The following is a 15,051-nucleotide window of genomic DNA, read 5'->3' as shown; positions in this document are numbered from 1 at the left end:
AAAAATCCTGGATGCGCGCTTGATTGTTCCCCTAGATTCATTGTTCAAACAAGGCTCAGGAATGAATAAACATTATTTTTGCCGAAAGTGGAGTATTACAGAATTAAAAGAAAAAAGTAAAACGCGTTTGTGGAAATGGCTAAAACCCTATCCTTAGACCGCATCGCAAACAGATGGTGAATGTGTTAAATGAGCAAATAGTAACTTCTACTTAAATTTACTTTCCAGTGTCATAAAATGACCAATTTTAATTCAAAAGTATTGGTAATTGCATTTATTTTACTTAGTTTTGGGAAAAGCTCGTCCACAATATAAGCTAAACGAAAGAAGAGCCCCATAATCAATCATGAAATTAAAATCAAGATTACGGTTGACAAATAATGAGAGTAACTGTATTCTCTCTGGATTACCAATATTCAACTTTTGCAATTTCGTTACTACTAGTACTTAGTAATATACGTCGTTTCACGTTATTAATTAAAAAGAACTTTCCGAAAAATAAATTCTTCAATGAAAAGTAAAGGCCATTTTAAAATTAAGCTCAGGAGATACAAATACCTGTTAAAATTCAAACTCAAAACGACCAGAAATTACTATTAAAGAATAAATGAAACCCAAAACGAACAGAAATTAAATAAACAATCATAGCAAAAAACATACAACAAGTAACAATATAAATGAATAAATAGATCTTAAAGCGAGTAATGCTTAGATTGAATATGAAAATCAAGCTTAAAACGAAAACAAATATTTTTCTATTAAAGCATAAATGAAACTTTAAAAAAACAGAAATTAAATAAACAATCAATGAGAAAAAACATACACAACATATTGACGTAAATGAATAAATAAATTTTAAAAGAAGTGGAAATTAAATTGAATATGCAAATCAAGTTTGAATCGAATAAAAATCACTACAAACCAGAGTTTGAGTATCGTCTCACTGCAGAAGCCTAAGACATACTGCGTCATTGGCGCTTTACTGAAAACAATTCCTTGAAATATTTTCACTTTTTTAACTTTAAGAAATCAAAAATTAATTAAGATTTTAAGGAATAAACATCAGCATATATATATAAAATTCACAATGCACATTTTTTTCAGTAAACTCATTTGAATTTTTTTTTCAGTAAAGCACAAATTATATTTTGGTTTTTAGGAAGCATAGGGGTTTTGAACCCTACTCACATTAATTTATGCTCGTTTTGAGTTTGACTCTAATATTTATTTTAATTTTTGTTCGTTTTGGGTTTCATTTATTTATTGATACTGATTTGGGGTAGTTGTATGCTTGGTAGATTATATGATAGTCCGGACGCTAGGTGTTGAAAATGTGAACCATACCACGACGGAATGGGGCTGCTACAAGAATTAGCCTACCCTCCACCCCCTAAATTGACCATGCGGATTCAAAAATACCAATGGCACTTGCTTGCGAGTGGTGGAACACTCCGAAACTTGACATTTTATTATATTTTGGTGTTTCATGCAAGAAATGCAGGTTGCACAAAGTTTGAGGTGCAGTTTTCCGCTCAAATGGAAATGCCTAGAAGCAATAGAATGTTTTCATAACAAACTAACACGATTAGTTACAACAAATGGCAGAGTTAAAAAAAATGGCAAAACTATACGAGTCTTGAACAGTCTTGGAAAGTATAAACAAAATCAAATTGATTATTAGATATATAATGATATTAATTGTGGAAATATCCATCAGTTCAAGATTTTTTTTTCATTTTAATTTTTATTTTCCTTTTTAATGCTATAAGAACTTGAAAAGAAAAAAACTGTAATATACGAGTAATTCGTTTTCATTGAAGCACCAATGACACAGAAGGCTTTAGGTTTTTACAGTTAAAGAAGGGGACAGTATCCAAATTTTGCTTGTAGTGAAACTATATTTGTCTTGACCAATCTTGAAAAGAACTAATAAATTAAGCTGAATATTTGACGCATAATCATATTAATTGCTAAAAGCTCATCAGTTCAAAATTTTACTGTAATTTTAATATTTATTTTCAATATTAAGTACAAAAGAAAACATTTGTAATATAACTCGTTTTCAGTAAAACGCCAATGACACAGCAGTTGTTATGCTTCTGCAGTGAGACGATACCCAAACTCTTGTTTGCAGTTGTTTTTATTCGATTCAAACTTGATTTGCATATTCAATTTAAGTTTCACTTGTTTTAAGATTTATTTAGTCATTTACATTAAAATATATTGTATGTTTGTTCGCATTGATTGTTTATTTAATTTCTGTTGGTTTTAATTTTCATTTATACTTTAATAGCCAAATATTTGTTTTCGTTTTAAGTTTGATTTTCATATTCAATCTAAGCATTACTCGTTTTAAGATCTATTTATTCATTTATACTATTACTTGTTATATGTTTTTTGCTATGATTGTTTATTTAATTTCTGTTCGTTTGGGTTTCATTTATTCTTTAATAGTAATTTCTGGTCGTTTTGAGTTTGAATTTTAACAGGTATTTGTATCTCCTGAGCTTAAGTTTAAAATGGCATTAAGTTTCGTTTCAAAGACTTATTTTTCGGAAAGTTTTTTTAATTAATTTTGTTCGTTTTTGATTGCAAAAAGTTTCAAGTTTTTATGGCATGGGGGGGGGGTGCTTACTGTCCGATTATTATTGACTTTAAAAAACGGATCTAGAACTTTCAATTTAAATCGAATGAGGCTTTTTTCAAAGGCGATACGATTATCTCTTTGATAGAAACCTTATTTATGAACAATAGACAGCTAGCATAACTTGTGGCCAGCGATTGACAACAATGAATGGATTGAAAAAATAGCCCCAATATGGGGGTTTAGACCATTTCACTTGCTGACACAAAAGGATCACGACTGTTTGGAATTGACCTTAATAGGATTTTTTGTGCCAATCACAGAGTATGTATTTTATATATATAATTGGACAAATATTTTAGATGTCTTCTTAGTTTTCCGCGTTCAAAACCCTTTCCATAGTTTATACACCCATCATAATAAGTGGTGCTACAGGGGATAACTTAGAATGCCTCTCCCGGGGCAATGTTTGGCTGTGTCGAAAGTGGAGTTTTTTGCTACCAGAACTTTGAACTATTTTGACAAAATATCTATTTAAAAAGTTTTAGCTGATACATTTAGGGCGGGGACGAGGATGAAGAGCTAGCTGCCCTTCAATATCTTTTTCCTCTTAAAACGTGAACTAGAAGTATCAATTTTTAATCAAAAGAGCCCTCTCTAAAGTTTATACGAGCATCCCTTCTATAAGAAATAATATGAAGGATTCGGAGAATCCTTAAATTACAACCCTTGCCCTGAAGGCTTTGGGGGAGTTATAATCCTCAAAGACCTAATTTCCAAAACTTAAAACTACGTTTAATAAAATGGGCGTGAGAGAGGGGTTAGTTGCCCTCAAATCACTTTTGACTATTACTAAGAGCACTAGCCCTCGGAATTTCCAATCGAATGAGCCTTTTTTGAAGTTTCTATGACACCGCCTTCTATAAAAACCTTATATACCCCAGGGCTTAACTTAAAACCCTTGCCCTGAGGGTTGTGGGGGATTGTCCTCCTCAAAAACATATTTTCTATCTGGAAATCACCTACACTGAACAAAATGGCTATCTCAAAAGTTTGATTGAATGTGTTTGGGGAAATTAGGGCCGTGGGGGGGGGCTAGTTGCCCTCCAATCCCTTTCGACTATTAAAAAGGGCACTAGTTCTTTAATTTCCAATCGAATGAGCCTGTTTTGAAATTTCTACGACAACGCCTTCTATAAAAACCTTATATGCCCCCAGGGCCTAACTTAAAACCCTTGCCCTGAAGGTTGTGGGGGAGTGTCCTCCTCAAAAATATATTTTCTATCTGGAAATCAACTACGCTGAATAAAATGGCTATCCGAAAATTTTCATTGGATGTATTTGGGGAAATGACGGGCGTGGGGGGGGGGGGGGAAGGGGGCTAGTTACACTCCAATCACTTTCGACTATTAAAAAGGGCACTAGCCCTTTAATTTCCAATCGAATGAGTATGTTTTAAAGTTTCTACGACAACACCTTCTATAAAAACCTTATATGCCTCCAGGGCATAACTTAAAACCATTGCCCTGAGGGTTGTGGGGGAGTATCCTCCTCAAAAATACATTTTCTATCTGGAAATCAACTACGCTGAACAAAATGGCTATTTAGAAATTTTGATTGGTTGTGTTTTGGGGAATGAGGGGCGAGGGGGGGGGCTATTGGCCCTCCAAACAATTTTGACTATTAAGAAGGGCACTAGCCTTTTGATTTTCAATCGAATGAGCCTGTTTTGAAGTTTCTATGACAACGCCTTCTATAAAAACCTTATATACCCCAAGGGCATAACTTAAAACCTGCCCTGAGGGTTGTGGGGGAGTGCCCTCCTCAAATATTTATTTTCTATCTGGATAACAATCAACTACGCTGAACAAAATGGCTATCTGAAAATTTTGATTAGATGTGTTTGGGGAAATGATCGGCGTGGGGGGGGGGAGGGGGATAGTTACACTCCAATCACTTTCGACTATTAAAAAGGGCACTAGCTCTTTAATTTCCAAAAAACCTTATATGCCCCCAGGGCATAAATTAAAACCCTTGCCCTGAGGGGTGTGAGGGAGTATCCTCCTCAAAATATATTTTTTATCTGGAAATCAACTACGCTGAACAAAATGGCTATCTCAAAATTTTGATTGGATGTGTTGAGGGGAATGATGGGCGTGGGGGGGGGCTAGTTGCCCTCCAATCATTTTCGACTATTAAAAAGGGCACTAGAACTCTCGATTTCCAATCGAATAAGCCCCCTTTGAAGCTTCTACGACGACCCTTCCATATGAAGTGCCTCAGGGAAAAACAAAAAAATAAATAATAAAACATTGGAGCCGTATGGCCTTTACTACAGCGTTGCCTCTGATAAATTCTATTTTTGGGGCAACCTCCTGATGTAAATGCAACCTACTTTTCATGCATGGTTTCAAGTTTATTTCGTGCGAACAATCACCATAAAAGGGAGTGTTTCTTAACCAATTCTTCCCCTGTTCACGATTTAACTTACTTTGTGCGCCTTGTTTAATTTCCCCTAATTCACCCCCAAATCAAGTTAGGGATGAATTTGTTCCAAAACAAAATCAATTCTGTTTTTTTCATTACCTTTGAGCGAGATAGTCAATTAACTGCAGGATAAAATAAAACTAGAAACCTAATAGGATTTCTTCAAAACTTTTGCTCAAGAGATTAAATCATCATCAAACGATACTAAGAATAATAACAAATAACAAAAAGTGGCTGGTTTGACTCAAGAAGTACCAATGATTCTTTTAGCCTTGAAAGGAAAGACTAAGAGAAATTACACGAAGTTAAGCTTTGAATTGTAATGAATAGCATACAGTCATGTAATTAAACCTAACATTTACCTTGTCCAGTTGAAAATGTTAGTTCAACCACGTAAAAGCTTTAATCAAGAGAAGAAAAACAACAAATATAATTTTCAAACAGATTCAATGGGACGAGCAGTTCTTTTATCTCAAAAGAATCTCAACATAAAGTAACAAGAAGACGTTGATGCTAGTGATAGTGGCCAAAGAGGCCAAAGGAGTAGCCGAGGATGGCACCAAAGAGTATGAGCAACTTATAAGAGTGGAAACTGGCGCTAGGACCTAAACCACTAACACCATCTAGCATTTGGTATTTTTTCAAGCCTCGTAATTGCGCGTTGTTTCAGAATCTGAGATAAGACACTTATTACTACAGAAATTGTGCCAACTACAATAATTTGCCTTATCATGACACTGACAAAAAAATATTCAAGAAACGGCGATGCTGTTTTTTTTTTATCAACACTAGCGTCAGGGGTGGTACCAGGGTACCACTCTTGGGGGGAGCTGGAACAGCACAACCATCATAACAAAACATTTGATTTCCAGCAATATTTTCTAGATATATTTTATACGTGCGTGGTAGAAAAAAAAATACAAACGGTTCTTTGCAGCACAAAACCACCTAAGGCCAACAAAGCAATGTCGTTAGTTGTTGAAAGAAAATTACAGGAAAGCGAATTGAAAAACAATTTACGGCAACACTTCGATGTATTATCCCAAAGTCTCAAAATCATTTTTTTTTTTTAGATGTGCCATATTAGAGTACAGCACCGGCAAGATAGAAACGAAGAACAAATCAACTTAAATATAAGTCTCTGTTAGAACCACAATATCTTCTTAGCATAATGTATCGTCTAATTTTCAATGAACTGTGTGGGAAGTTTTTTTCTGTAAGTAACAGACCGAATCTAAAAGTAATTAACAAAACGTTGGAAATTCAGAGAAAATGTATAGATTGTCTTACCAATATTCATTATATTATCTTTTTCTACATCGTAAAAGAACCAATCATAAAAAAGGGCGAGTTTACAGTTAGCTGTAACAACACTAACTGTACACGTGGTGAGAAGCCAGCCAATAACCGCCCAACGTGGCATTATATCCGATGAAAGTACTTCGTTGGGTGGATGTATAACTCCAACTATATAGCGTATCAAGTCGCACCGCAATGTTTGTGATTCTGGTGTCGATAAATACTGAAATAAAAAATAAATGAAAAAAAATCCGGCTGGAGGTTAAAGTCAAGTCAAGCCATTAAAGCTAAATATCCGACATACTAAAACATCAAAATTATGAACTAGTTATCCTCAAACCTCTTGCGGCCAATGGGAATCGCAGTTTATTTCTAAAGAAGTTAGGGATGTTCACAGCTAGTTTCGTAATTTGTTTCAGTTCACAGGAAAATAAAATATCACTGTATGCCCACATTTGCCTCCCGCCCTCTGCATAATTTTTCTCAAAAACGACTCGATATTTTTTCTGAAAATTGACACACTAAAATTTTCTGGCCGGCGAAAAAAGTACGATCAGAATATGTAACGACTTTGGGAAAATTTGTTTTCCCCACCCCAGCGCCCTTAATATATTTTTCTATAATTTTCCTAAATTGGAGACTTAAATACTATTATCAGAGGTTCCGATCTGAGTTAATTTTGCATTGCATAAATTTAAGTTGGCAGAACAGGTTAATTGAAATTCGAAAGGTTTTTTAGCAAGATATTCAATTATAAGTATTATTACTTCGGACAGGATTTTAAGTAAAGTAAATTTATATTTACTTTGCATAGTTCGGGGACACCAATTCACGAGCCGACTGGCCAAAAAATAAACGAATGTCAATACAACTAAATCTATAAAAATTACACAAAAAGATTTTCCCTTGCGTAAATCAGAACATGGAGAGATTGAGTTTTCATGGGTTTAATTTCCCCGGGGGGGGGGGGGGGTTCAATGGTTGGGAGAAACTCGCTAGACACCATTTTTATTTTTAAAATTCGCTTTACTGAGCGAAGTTCGGTCATCTGGTATTCAAACTTAAAACGAGCAGTTCAATAATGGTTCAAACTTATAACGGCGCTTGATTAACGACTAATAATATTTTTTTTTTTTTTATTGACAAACCCTGCAAAAAAAAGAGTAAGCGATTATTACAGAAATTAGGATTTTTGTGTACAAGATAAGCTAATCCATAAAATTACCCGGGACTCTTTATTTTTATATGTGTTTTTCTACAAGCGTCGAAATCTGTATTTTGGGTTTGGTTTGATTTTGTCGTTTGCAAAACTACATGGCATTTAATACAAGCAACTTACAATTAGAATAAGATCTTCCAGCCTCTACACTTGCCAGGGATACCAATTGGAGGGGAAGAACTGACCCCTAGAGTTTGATAGATACTTCCCCTTTGTGTCTTTGTTTCATAAAACAAAATCTAGAAAAATTACACAAAGAAGCTTTGCGTATAAAGAAGCTTAATGCCATCCCAAGGCCAGAACAAAATTTGCACTTTCCTGAAGAAAATATAAACGTTTTTACTATTATAACTTTAATAAATCAAATAATATTAACATTTTGATTACTAAATATCAGTATATGTATATCAAACTGACAATGCACATTCATTTGTATTTTTTTCAGTAATAATTTGGGACCCACCCGAAGGATAGTGCTCTATTTCAGTTTGTGAGTGGTCAGTGAAATGACCGAGATTTTTCTGTACCAAAGGACAGAGCATGACCTGCTGATCCCGGGAAGGCCCGCTATACCGGTGTCAGATGCTAGCATCAGCAGCTATAGCAGTTCAAAGTTGCCTTTTCACTTTTTTTCTCGGCTAGCAACGCCATCTTGAGAGTACAAGATACATGCCCTAAGTAGGCAACGCTATTGTCGAGGGAAAGTATCTGGATAGAATGATCCCACAAAAGCCAACAAGCTAATTTCATTATCTCATACATCCAGCATATATCAGTATTTGTCAGCGTGTTTCAGGCTTCATCAGTGATTTATCAAGTGTAGTGTATCTAGCAAGCGTAGCCTAGTATTAGTAGGCTATAGCATAGTAGTAGGCTATAGCTATAGCATAGTAGCCTAGTATTTCAGGGGTTGACAACCTTTTGCATCAGCTTCCTGTTCAGTTCCGAGCACAGTTTATAGAATTAGCTGTATGATCATTCCCTATCTCACCGATTATAAAATTAGTGACTTACAAATAAAGTAAACATACTACTTGATGCCCTTTTTATGCTGTTAACCAATATAATAATCATTTTTGTCAAAATGAATTCTCTCCCCCCCCCCCTAGGCTATATATACCAATTCAATGGATATATATTTGCACATTAGAGGGAGGGGGGTAAGTTTTAAACTTACATCTCATTTGTATCAGAAATAAACTTTACCCCCACTGCCCTAATGTGCAAATATATACCCTGAAATAGTATTAATAGGGGTGGGGGTAAAATTTATTTCTGAAAAAAAATGATTGTTATATTTGGAAAGAGCATAAAAAAGGCATCATGTACTATGTTTACTTTATATGTAAGTCAATAATATGAACTGCCAAAAATTTACCCAATCAGAATAAGAGGGGTATTGTCTGGGTGACAACTATCATGCTGAGAAAGTATAAATTTAGGAATTTAAAAGTTTCAGTTGTATTGACATGCTTCAGGATTTAGTTGTAATAGCACTATTTCTTACATTTAGAAACAGTACGCTAACAAAGGGGGAATAATTGATATTTTTTTTTTTTTAACCTTGTTTCCATCAGGGGCATAGCTCCAACATTTGATAAAATTCTACTTAAGCTACTTTTGGCTATCTTGGAAAAGGGATAGGTTAGGAAAATGAAACTTTCAGGGATGGGTCTACAGGCTAAAGTATGTCCTGGGAAGGTATTCTGAAGTACCTTACTCCCTCTAGAGGGTCCTGGCCTTTGATTTTGAGTGAAACCTTGCAAAATAGATCTTCTGCTTGAATGAATTAAAACAACAAAATTTTCAGCTTCACAACTTTGCTCAATCCCAAGCATTAAGATTTTAAAGATATGCAAATACATTTCATATATTAAAAAAACAACATTAATATGGCTTAAAATTCTACTCAAATAACAGGAATTATATTTTCAGAACTAAAGCCAGAGAAAAAGAAACCAATAACTGAAAATTAAGGCAAAGAGTTGTTTTGTCAAATTTCAATAGGTTCTACCTGTCATGTAGGCAAATTTCAATACCCCTTAGTGGGAGAAGGAGTGGAGGTAGGTACTTCAAAATACCATTCCAGGACATACCCTAGCCTGTAGATCAATCTTTCTTTTTGGTAAAATTCTTCTTTAGCTACTTTTGGCTATCTTGGGTAGGGGTTAGGTTAGGAAAATGAAACTTTCAGGGATGGGTCTACAGGCTTAAATGTGTTCTGGGAAGGTATTCTGAAGTACCTACCTCCACTCCTCCCTCTAGAGGGTCCAGACCTTTGATGACTTTTAAATATCTGTGTTATGAAAGTGAAACCTAACGTAAGTCTATCGGATCAACCTATTTTGGCCCCCCCCCAAAAAAAAATCCTGGATCCACCCCTGAAACCATCACACCTATTCCACCAGTTATTAGAAGAAAAAAAATCCTTATTTTCACAAATTTCATCATGAATAAGTGGGAGGAGCTTTTTGTTCGCACCGAGAATGAAGACCAGAAATGATCTGCGGTAAACTTACTGGATAATTCTATAAACTGTGGTTCCGAGTCAGTTTTCAAATGATCTCATGGTTGTGTTCTTTACTGAATGCATTTTTTGGAGCATGTTTGTTTCCGTGCCCAACACAGTTTCAAATGTCTGGCTCTGTGTTCATACCATGTTGGTAAGAGCTGGATTTTGGGAAAAGGACACTGAGGTCTGAGCATTCGCAGAAATTAATTATCTTTTAGTTGTTTTGATGTGCATTCTGCAGCTCCAATCTTTTTCTTGGATGGTTGGTAAGTGTTAAGCTAACAAGCGACTATCGTAAACTGGATTCCATGCTTGTATTCTGCCATGAAATACTTTCCTGGAAACTTTTGTAAACAGGAAACTGGATCCAGACACAGGAATCGGAGGTAAACATGGTGGTCCTGAAAACTCACCGCTACTGGAAGAGGCCTATTCTTGTGAGCAACTTCATAGAAAAAAATTACCCAAATTTGGGATACTTCATCTGTCCAACAGACCAAAAAGTTCCAACAAACATGAGACTGTCGCATCCGTCAGACCATTCTCTTTTAATTCTTAAAATCAAAAACAGTTTTGGCCGAAAGGAGAAAGAAATACTTGAGAAAAACCACGTGATATCCTAACTAGGCGTACACTAGTGTTAGCTATTTCTGGCGGTTGATTAATTACCGGCATTTTGAACTTCATTTTTTGTACTTTAATTAGGGAGTTCCAGATATTTCTGGCTATCTCAAAAATTGATAATTGGCTTCAACTTTTCACTTCTTTTTTTTTTTTTTTTTTTGTCTGTTTTGCCTTTTTTTTGTCATGATGGTGAAATATATAATCATAGAAATGGTGTTAGGGTTTTGAAAAGGTGCCTGCCGTCTATTTTACACTGATCTGTGTGCTCTTTTCAGACATGGAACAGATTATTTCAAAGAAGCTGCAGTATGGCTCAAGTCCAAAGAAAATTAAAAGACTGAAGTTCAGTGAATGTGTCATCTGCCAGACAGAAACGGACGAGAAGCTGTCAAGTATGAAAAGTTCTGACCGGGTTTTGCAAACGCTTCAGAGCTGTCAAACCAAGCAGTATATGTACTAGCTGCTGTCAGTGGCATTTTTTCCACAGCTTCAGCTCTAAGGACCATGAAGACAAAGAAAACGTTAGACCAGGGAGTTCGAGGAAAAGAACAAGATTGTTTTCCACAGAGAGCTCATTTTCATATGGTTCCTGTTGTTTGTTCTGTGGCAAGAAAAAGACTTGAAGAATAAACAGAACAAAATGAGCAAGTTCGAGTCTTCCGACGTCTGCCATAAAGTGCAGGAAAAAGCTAAGACACTCATCTCTTCTAATCCAGAAGTTTTAGAGAGATGTGCAGGTAACGACTTACTTGCCCACAGTACTTCTTACCACATGAAGTGCTACAAAAAGTTCATGGCGTCAAAGCTTAAGGATGAATTTGGAGATTATGATCCTCTTAAACTTGTATACGATCAGTTTTTGCAAGACGTTGGATCTAGAATGCAAGAGGGCAGAGTGTATTGCATTTCTGAGCTTAAAGTTAAACTAAAGGAGGTCCTAGAAAGCAGTGGCTTTGCTTTGGTCAGATCTAGCATGAAGAGAATGAAGAGAAATCTTGGGCATCGCTTTGGCAAGACACTTGGAAAGTACGTATCTAGTGGCAAATCCTTTTATTATCTGAAGGGAGTTACTTCACCAGGTGCAGTTATTGCCCAAGTGAGAGAACTGATAACGTCGTTGGAAGAGACAATTGTAGTAGTGCAGTCGTCTGAAGAAGATAGTGACGGAAATGAAAGTTCCAAAACCAGTTCGGACGTTGCCTCACAGAGCTATCTGGAAAATTGTGAGACCGATACTGAGGCATCTGTGGACGAGCAATCAGTGCCAGTTGAATCTGGCCCTAGCTTGACTGGAGCAAGTGGCAAATCTGATACGTTTGAGGTGGAAGATGGAGACATTTTCACTACTTGATGTTGAAACTCAAGTCTCAAATGGTAGAGAGTGTCCAAACGTATCAGTCTTCAGGAAGTACGGTTAATCTTTCGTACGATGCAGCAAATGATCTTGTTCCTCCACTGCTGTTCAATATCTTGGCATACTTGGCATACTTGGGTCTGTGATCGTTGCCGAGCTTCAGACCGTAAAACGGTTGCTGCTAAGTGTGGATTCAGCGATGGATGGTGGGTTGGAGCGTTTGAAGGACTTATTGTCTTATTAACTTCTACCGTATTCCCCAGCTCTGTTTGAAAGAAGTGGTGACTTGGGCGACATATTTCTTCGCAGTGGAGCTAAGTCACCATTACTGGATTATATCAGGTGCAAGGCTGGCTTAGAGTTGGCCTGAGTATTCTTGCTCTAGTGCAGATGTACTGGTTATTGATTCCATGGCCTATTTAAGAAGCCATCCCCCTAGTGATTTCGAAACAGTGGAAACGTACTCCCAAAGAATGTTGAAACAGTGGATGTATGCTTCTTCGGATGTGCGAGAAATTCACGTTGTAGCTGACAGATATGACGGTTTATTCGGGTATCGAGATGCCGCTGGAAATCATGTCAGCTTGAAAGACAGCAGCGGTTGCCACGAGCACAGAGGTGCAAACGCTAGAGCACAAATATTGCTGGGAAGGAATTCAAAGCTGTCCAACTGGACCTCCATCTTGGCGAGTTCGAAGACAAAAAGTCAGCTCCTTGAGGTTCTCTTTGAGATTTGTGAAGGGTCTGTGGATCTCGTCAAGCAAGGTGTGACACTGTATCTCTCGGGAGGCTTTTCAGATCGGATGAAAGTTGCGAAATTTTCAGCAAATGTGAGTGCAGAAGATTACGAAGAGCGTCTCAGCTCAAACCATGAAGAAGCGGACACAAAAATAATTTTACATGTCCTTGATGCTCTAGGGAGAAACTTCAAGGAGATTGCTGTACTAGCAAATGACACTGACATAGTTGTTGGACTTCTGTATCACTGCTGTCAGCTATTTGAAAAGAAGGAGCTGGTTAGTCGTGCCATATATGTGAATTTTTAGAAGTATTCTGTGCCAATTCACCTGCTTTGTGAAGTCCTGCCTAACAGTTTGCTCAGTTACCTGCCAGTGGTCCACTGTGTGACTGGGTGTGATACCGTCAGCTATTTTTATGGCAAGGGCAAAAAGTTAGCTATGAAAGCAGTTGAAAGATGGAACCTCTATGAGGATATCCGGAACGTGATTTTGAGGCTAAGGTGTGACGATGCCCAAGCTGTTTTGGAAGAATTTACATCTGCCTGCCGAAAGGTAGTCGTAGCAATGTACGGCAAAGACCTTGGTGACTTCCGGTCTTTGATTGATTTGCGCATTCACCTGTACCCGAGAAAACGGGAACTGAAATACTTGCCTCCGACAGATGACGCTTTTTCTTTTCACGCTATGCGTTCTTTGCTACAGGTCAAATTCCTTTTGGAAGCAAACTTGCCAAGGCCTTCGCCAGTTGACCCTACTTGATTCGGCTGGACTTTTTCGAAAGGCAAAATCTGTCCAGTTCCAATGGGGGGAGATCCCTTCCCACAAGGTACCAGTCCCGAATACTGCCTTTGCCGAGCTTGCTCTAGAGCCTGCCTGTGTGTTGATAAGAACAGAGGCTGTGATTTGTTGTGTCAGTGTGCAGGAAAATGTAACGAATCGGCCGATGAGTCCTCGGAAGACGAGTTTTGAAATTTGGACGATTCGTTCTTATATGTAATAGTCATTTGTTCTTTTAGTTGTTTCATTTTGAGTTAAAAGTTTCTTAGCTGTTCAGTTTCTCCTCTTCTCTGCTGCGAGGTGAATTCGCAACGTTTCCTGTATCAGGTTTCTAGAATCGATGCATTTCTGGCTTTACTTTGACACTTACACATTTTATTCGTTGCTAAAAGCTGAAGAAACCTAAAACTTTGGTCTTACAACGACACGCTAGCATTTCTCAACAATACAGCGGTCGTTTCCGGAATCAGCATGGTCAGTTACGTTGGGTCCAACCTCCGATTCGCGGTCATCTCGCTGACCACACCTGTGTCAGTTTTCAGAGACTGGGTCCTAGACTATAAAGTGCAAATTTTGTTCTGGCCTTGGGAAGACATAGGGGTTTTGAGCCGAACTTATGTTAATTTCGGCTCGTTTTGAGTTTGACTGGGTTATTTCTTGTAATTTCTGTTCGTTTTGGCTTTCATTTATTTATTGATGCTGATTTGTGGTAGTTTCACGCTTATTAGATTATTTGGTTTTATTTTTGCTCATTTTTTGTTTAGTGGAGTTCTTTACTTTTCTTTAAAAAACTTATTTTGTGGAAAAACTTTTTTTAATTAATTTCTGTTCGTTTTATATTGATATAGTCTTTTTAGGGAAAAAGAAAATAATACTTTAAACCTTTTATTTTTTTTCAAGACTTTAAGGTTTGGCCTTCTATATGTATTCTGCATAAAATTTTTCAGCAATTTTAAACAACGTACACCCTCTTAAAAATCTGGACACGAACAAAGCTGTTCAATTTAGCTTCATAACTCTTATTGTAGATCTGTAATAGAATGCTTAATACCCATCGCAAAAAAATCTGTTAATCTTTTATTAAAGTTTGTTTACGCTGACGCTATTTTGATTTGGTTAAATTTTAAGAACAGAAGTAGCCAAGAATACTCGAACATGGAGCCTCCAGACGGTCTTGGAATACTGCTGAGTTGCCTTATTGGGAATTAGCATTAACACAGTGCATTTTGATTTATTCTTAAGGGAACATTTAGTTTTAAAACATAATGGGCAAATGGGAGGGGATTAGTTGCCCTCCAATTCCTTTCGAATATTAAAAAGGGTATCAACCCTTTCAATTTTCAATCGATTAAACCGTTTTCAAAGTTACTACAACAACTCCCTCGATACAATTTGCCCTGCTCTAAACAGCAACAACAACAACAACGAAAAATACATTATACCCACATCGATCTT

At 36.7% G+C, this 15,051-nt stretch overlaps 1 protein-coding gene across 1 annotated transcript in view; it reads right to left on the bottom strand.

Moving 5' to 3' along the window:
* The window catches only part of IntS3 (integrator complex subunit 3), a 123,120-nt gene that overhangs the window by 64,198 nt on the left and 43,871 nt on the right, over window positions 1-15,051 (bottom strand). The window contains exon 6 of the mRNA XM_089094056.1: window positions 6,362-6,593. Within this exon, the coding sequence (XP_088950182.1) occupies window positions 6,362-6,593 (232 nt within the window). The remainder of the gene's footprint in view (window positions 1-6,361; window positions 6,594-15,051) is intronic.

The sequence above is a fragment of the Artemia sp. Qi Xiang Cuo genome, chromosome 9 (genome assembly GCF_049724085.1).
Source record: "Artemia sp. Qi Xiang Cuo chromosome 9, ASM4972408v1, whole genome shotgun sequence".
NCBI lineage: Eukaryota > Metazoa > Arthropoda > Branchiopoda > Anostraca > Artemiidae > Artemia > Artemia sp. Qi Xiang Cuo.
Note: the sequence above shows the minus strand (reverse complement) of the source record. Positions and strands in the feature narration are given on the sequence as shown.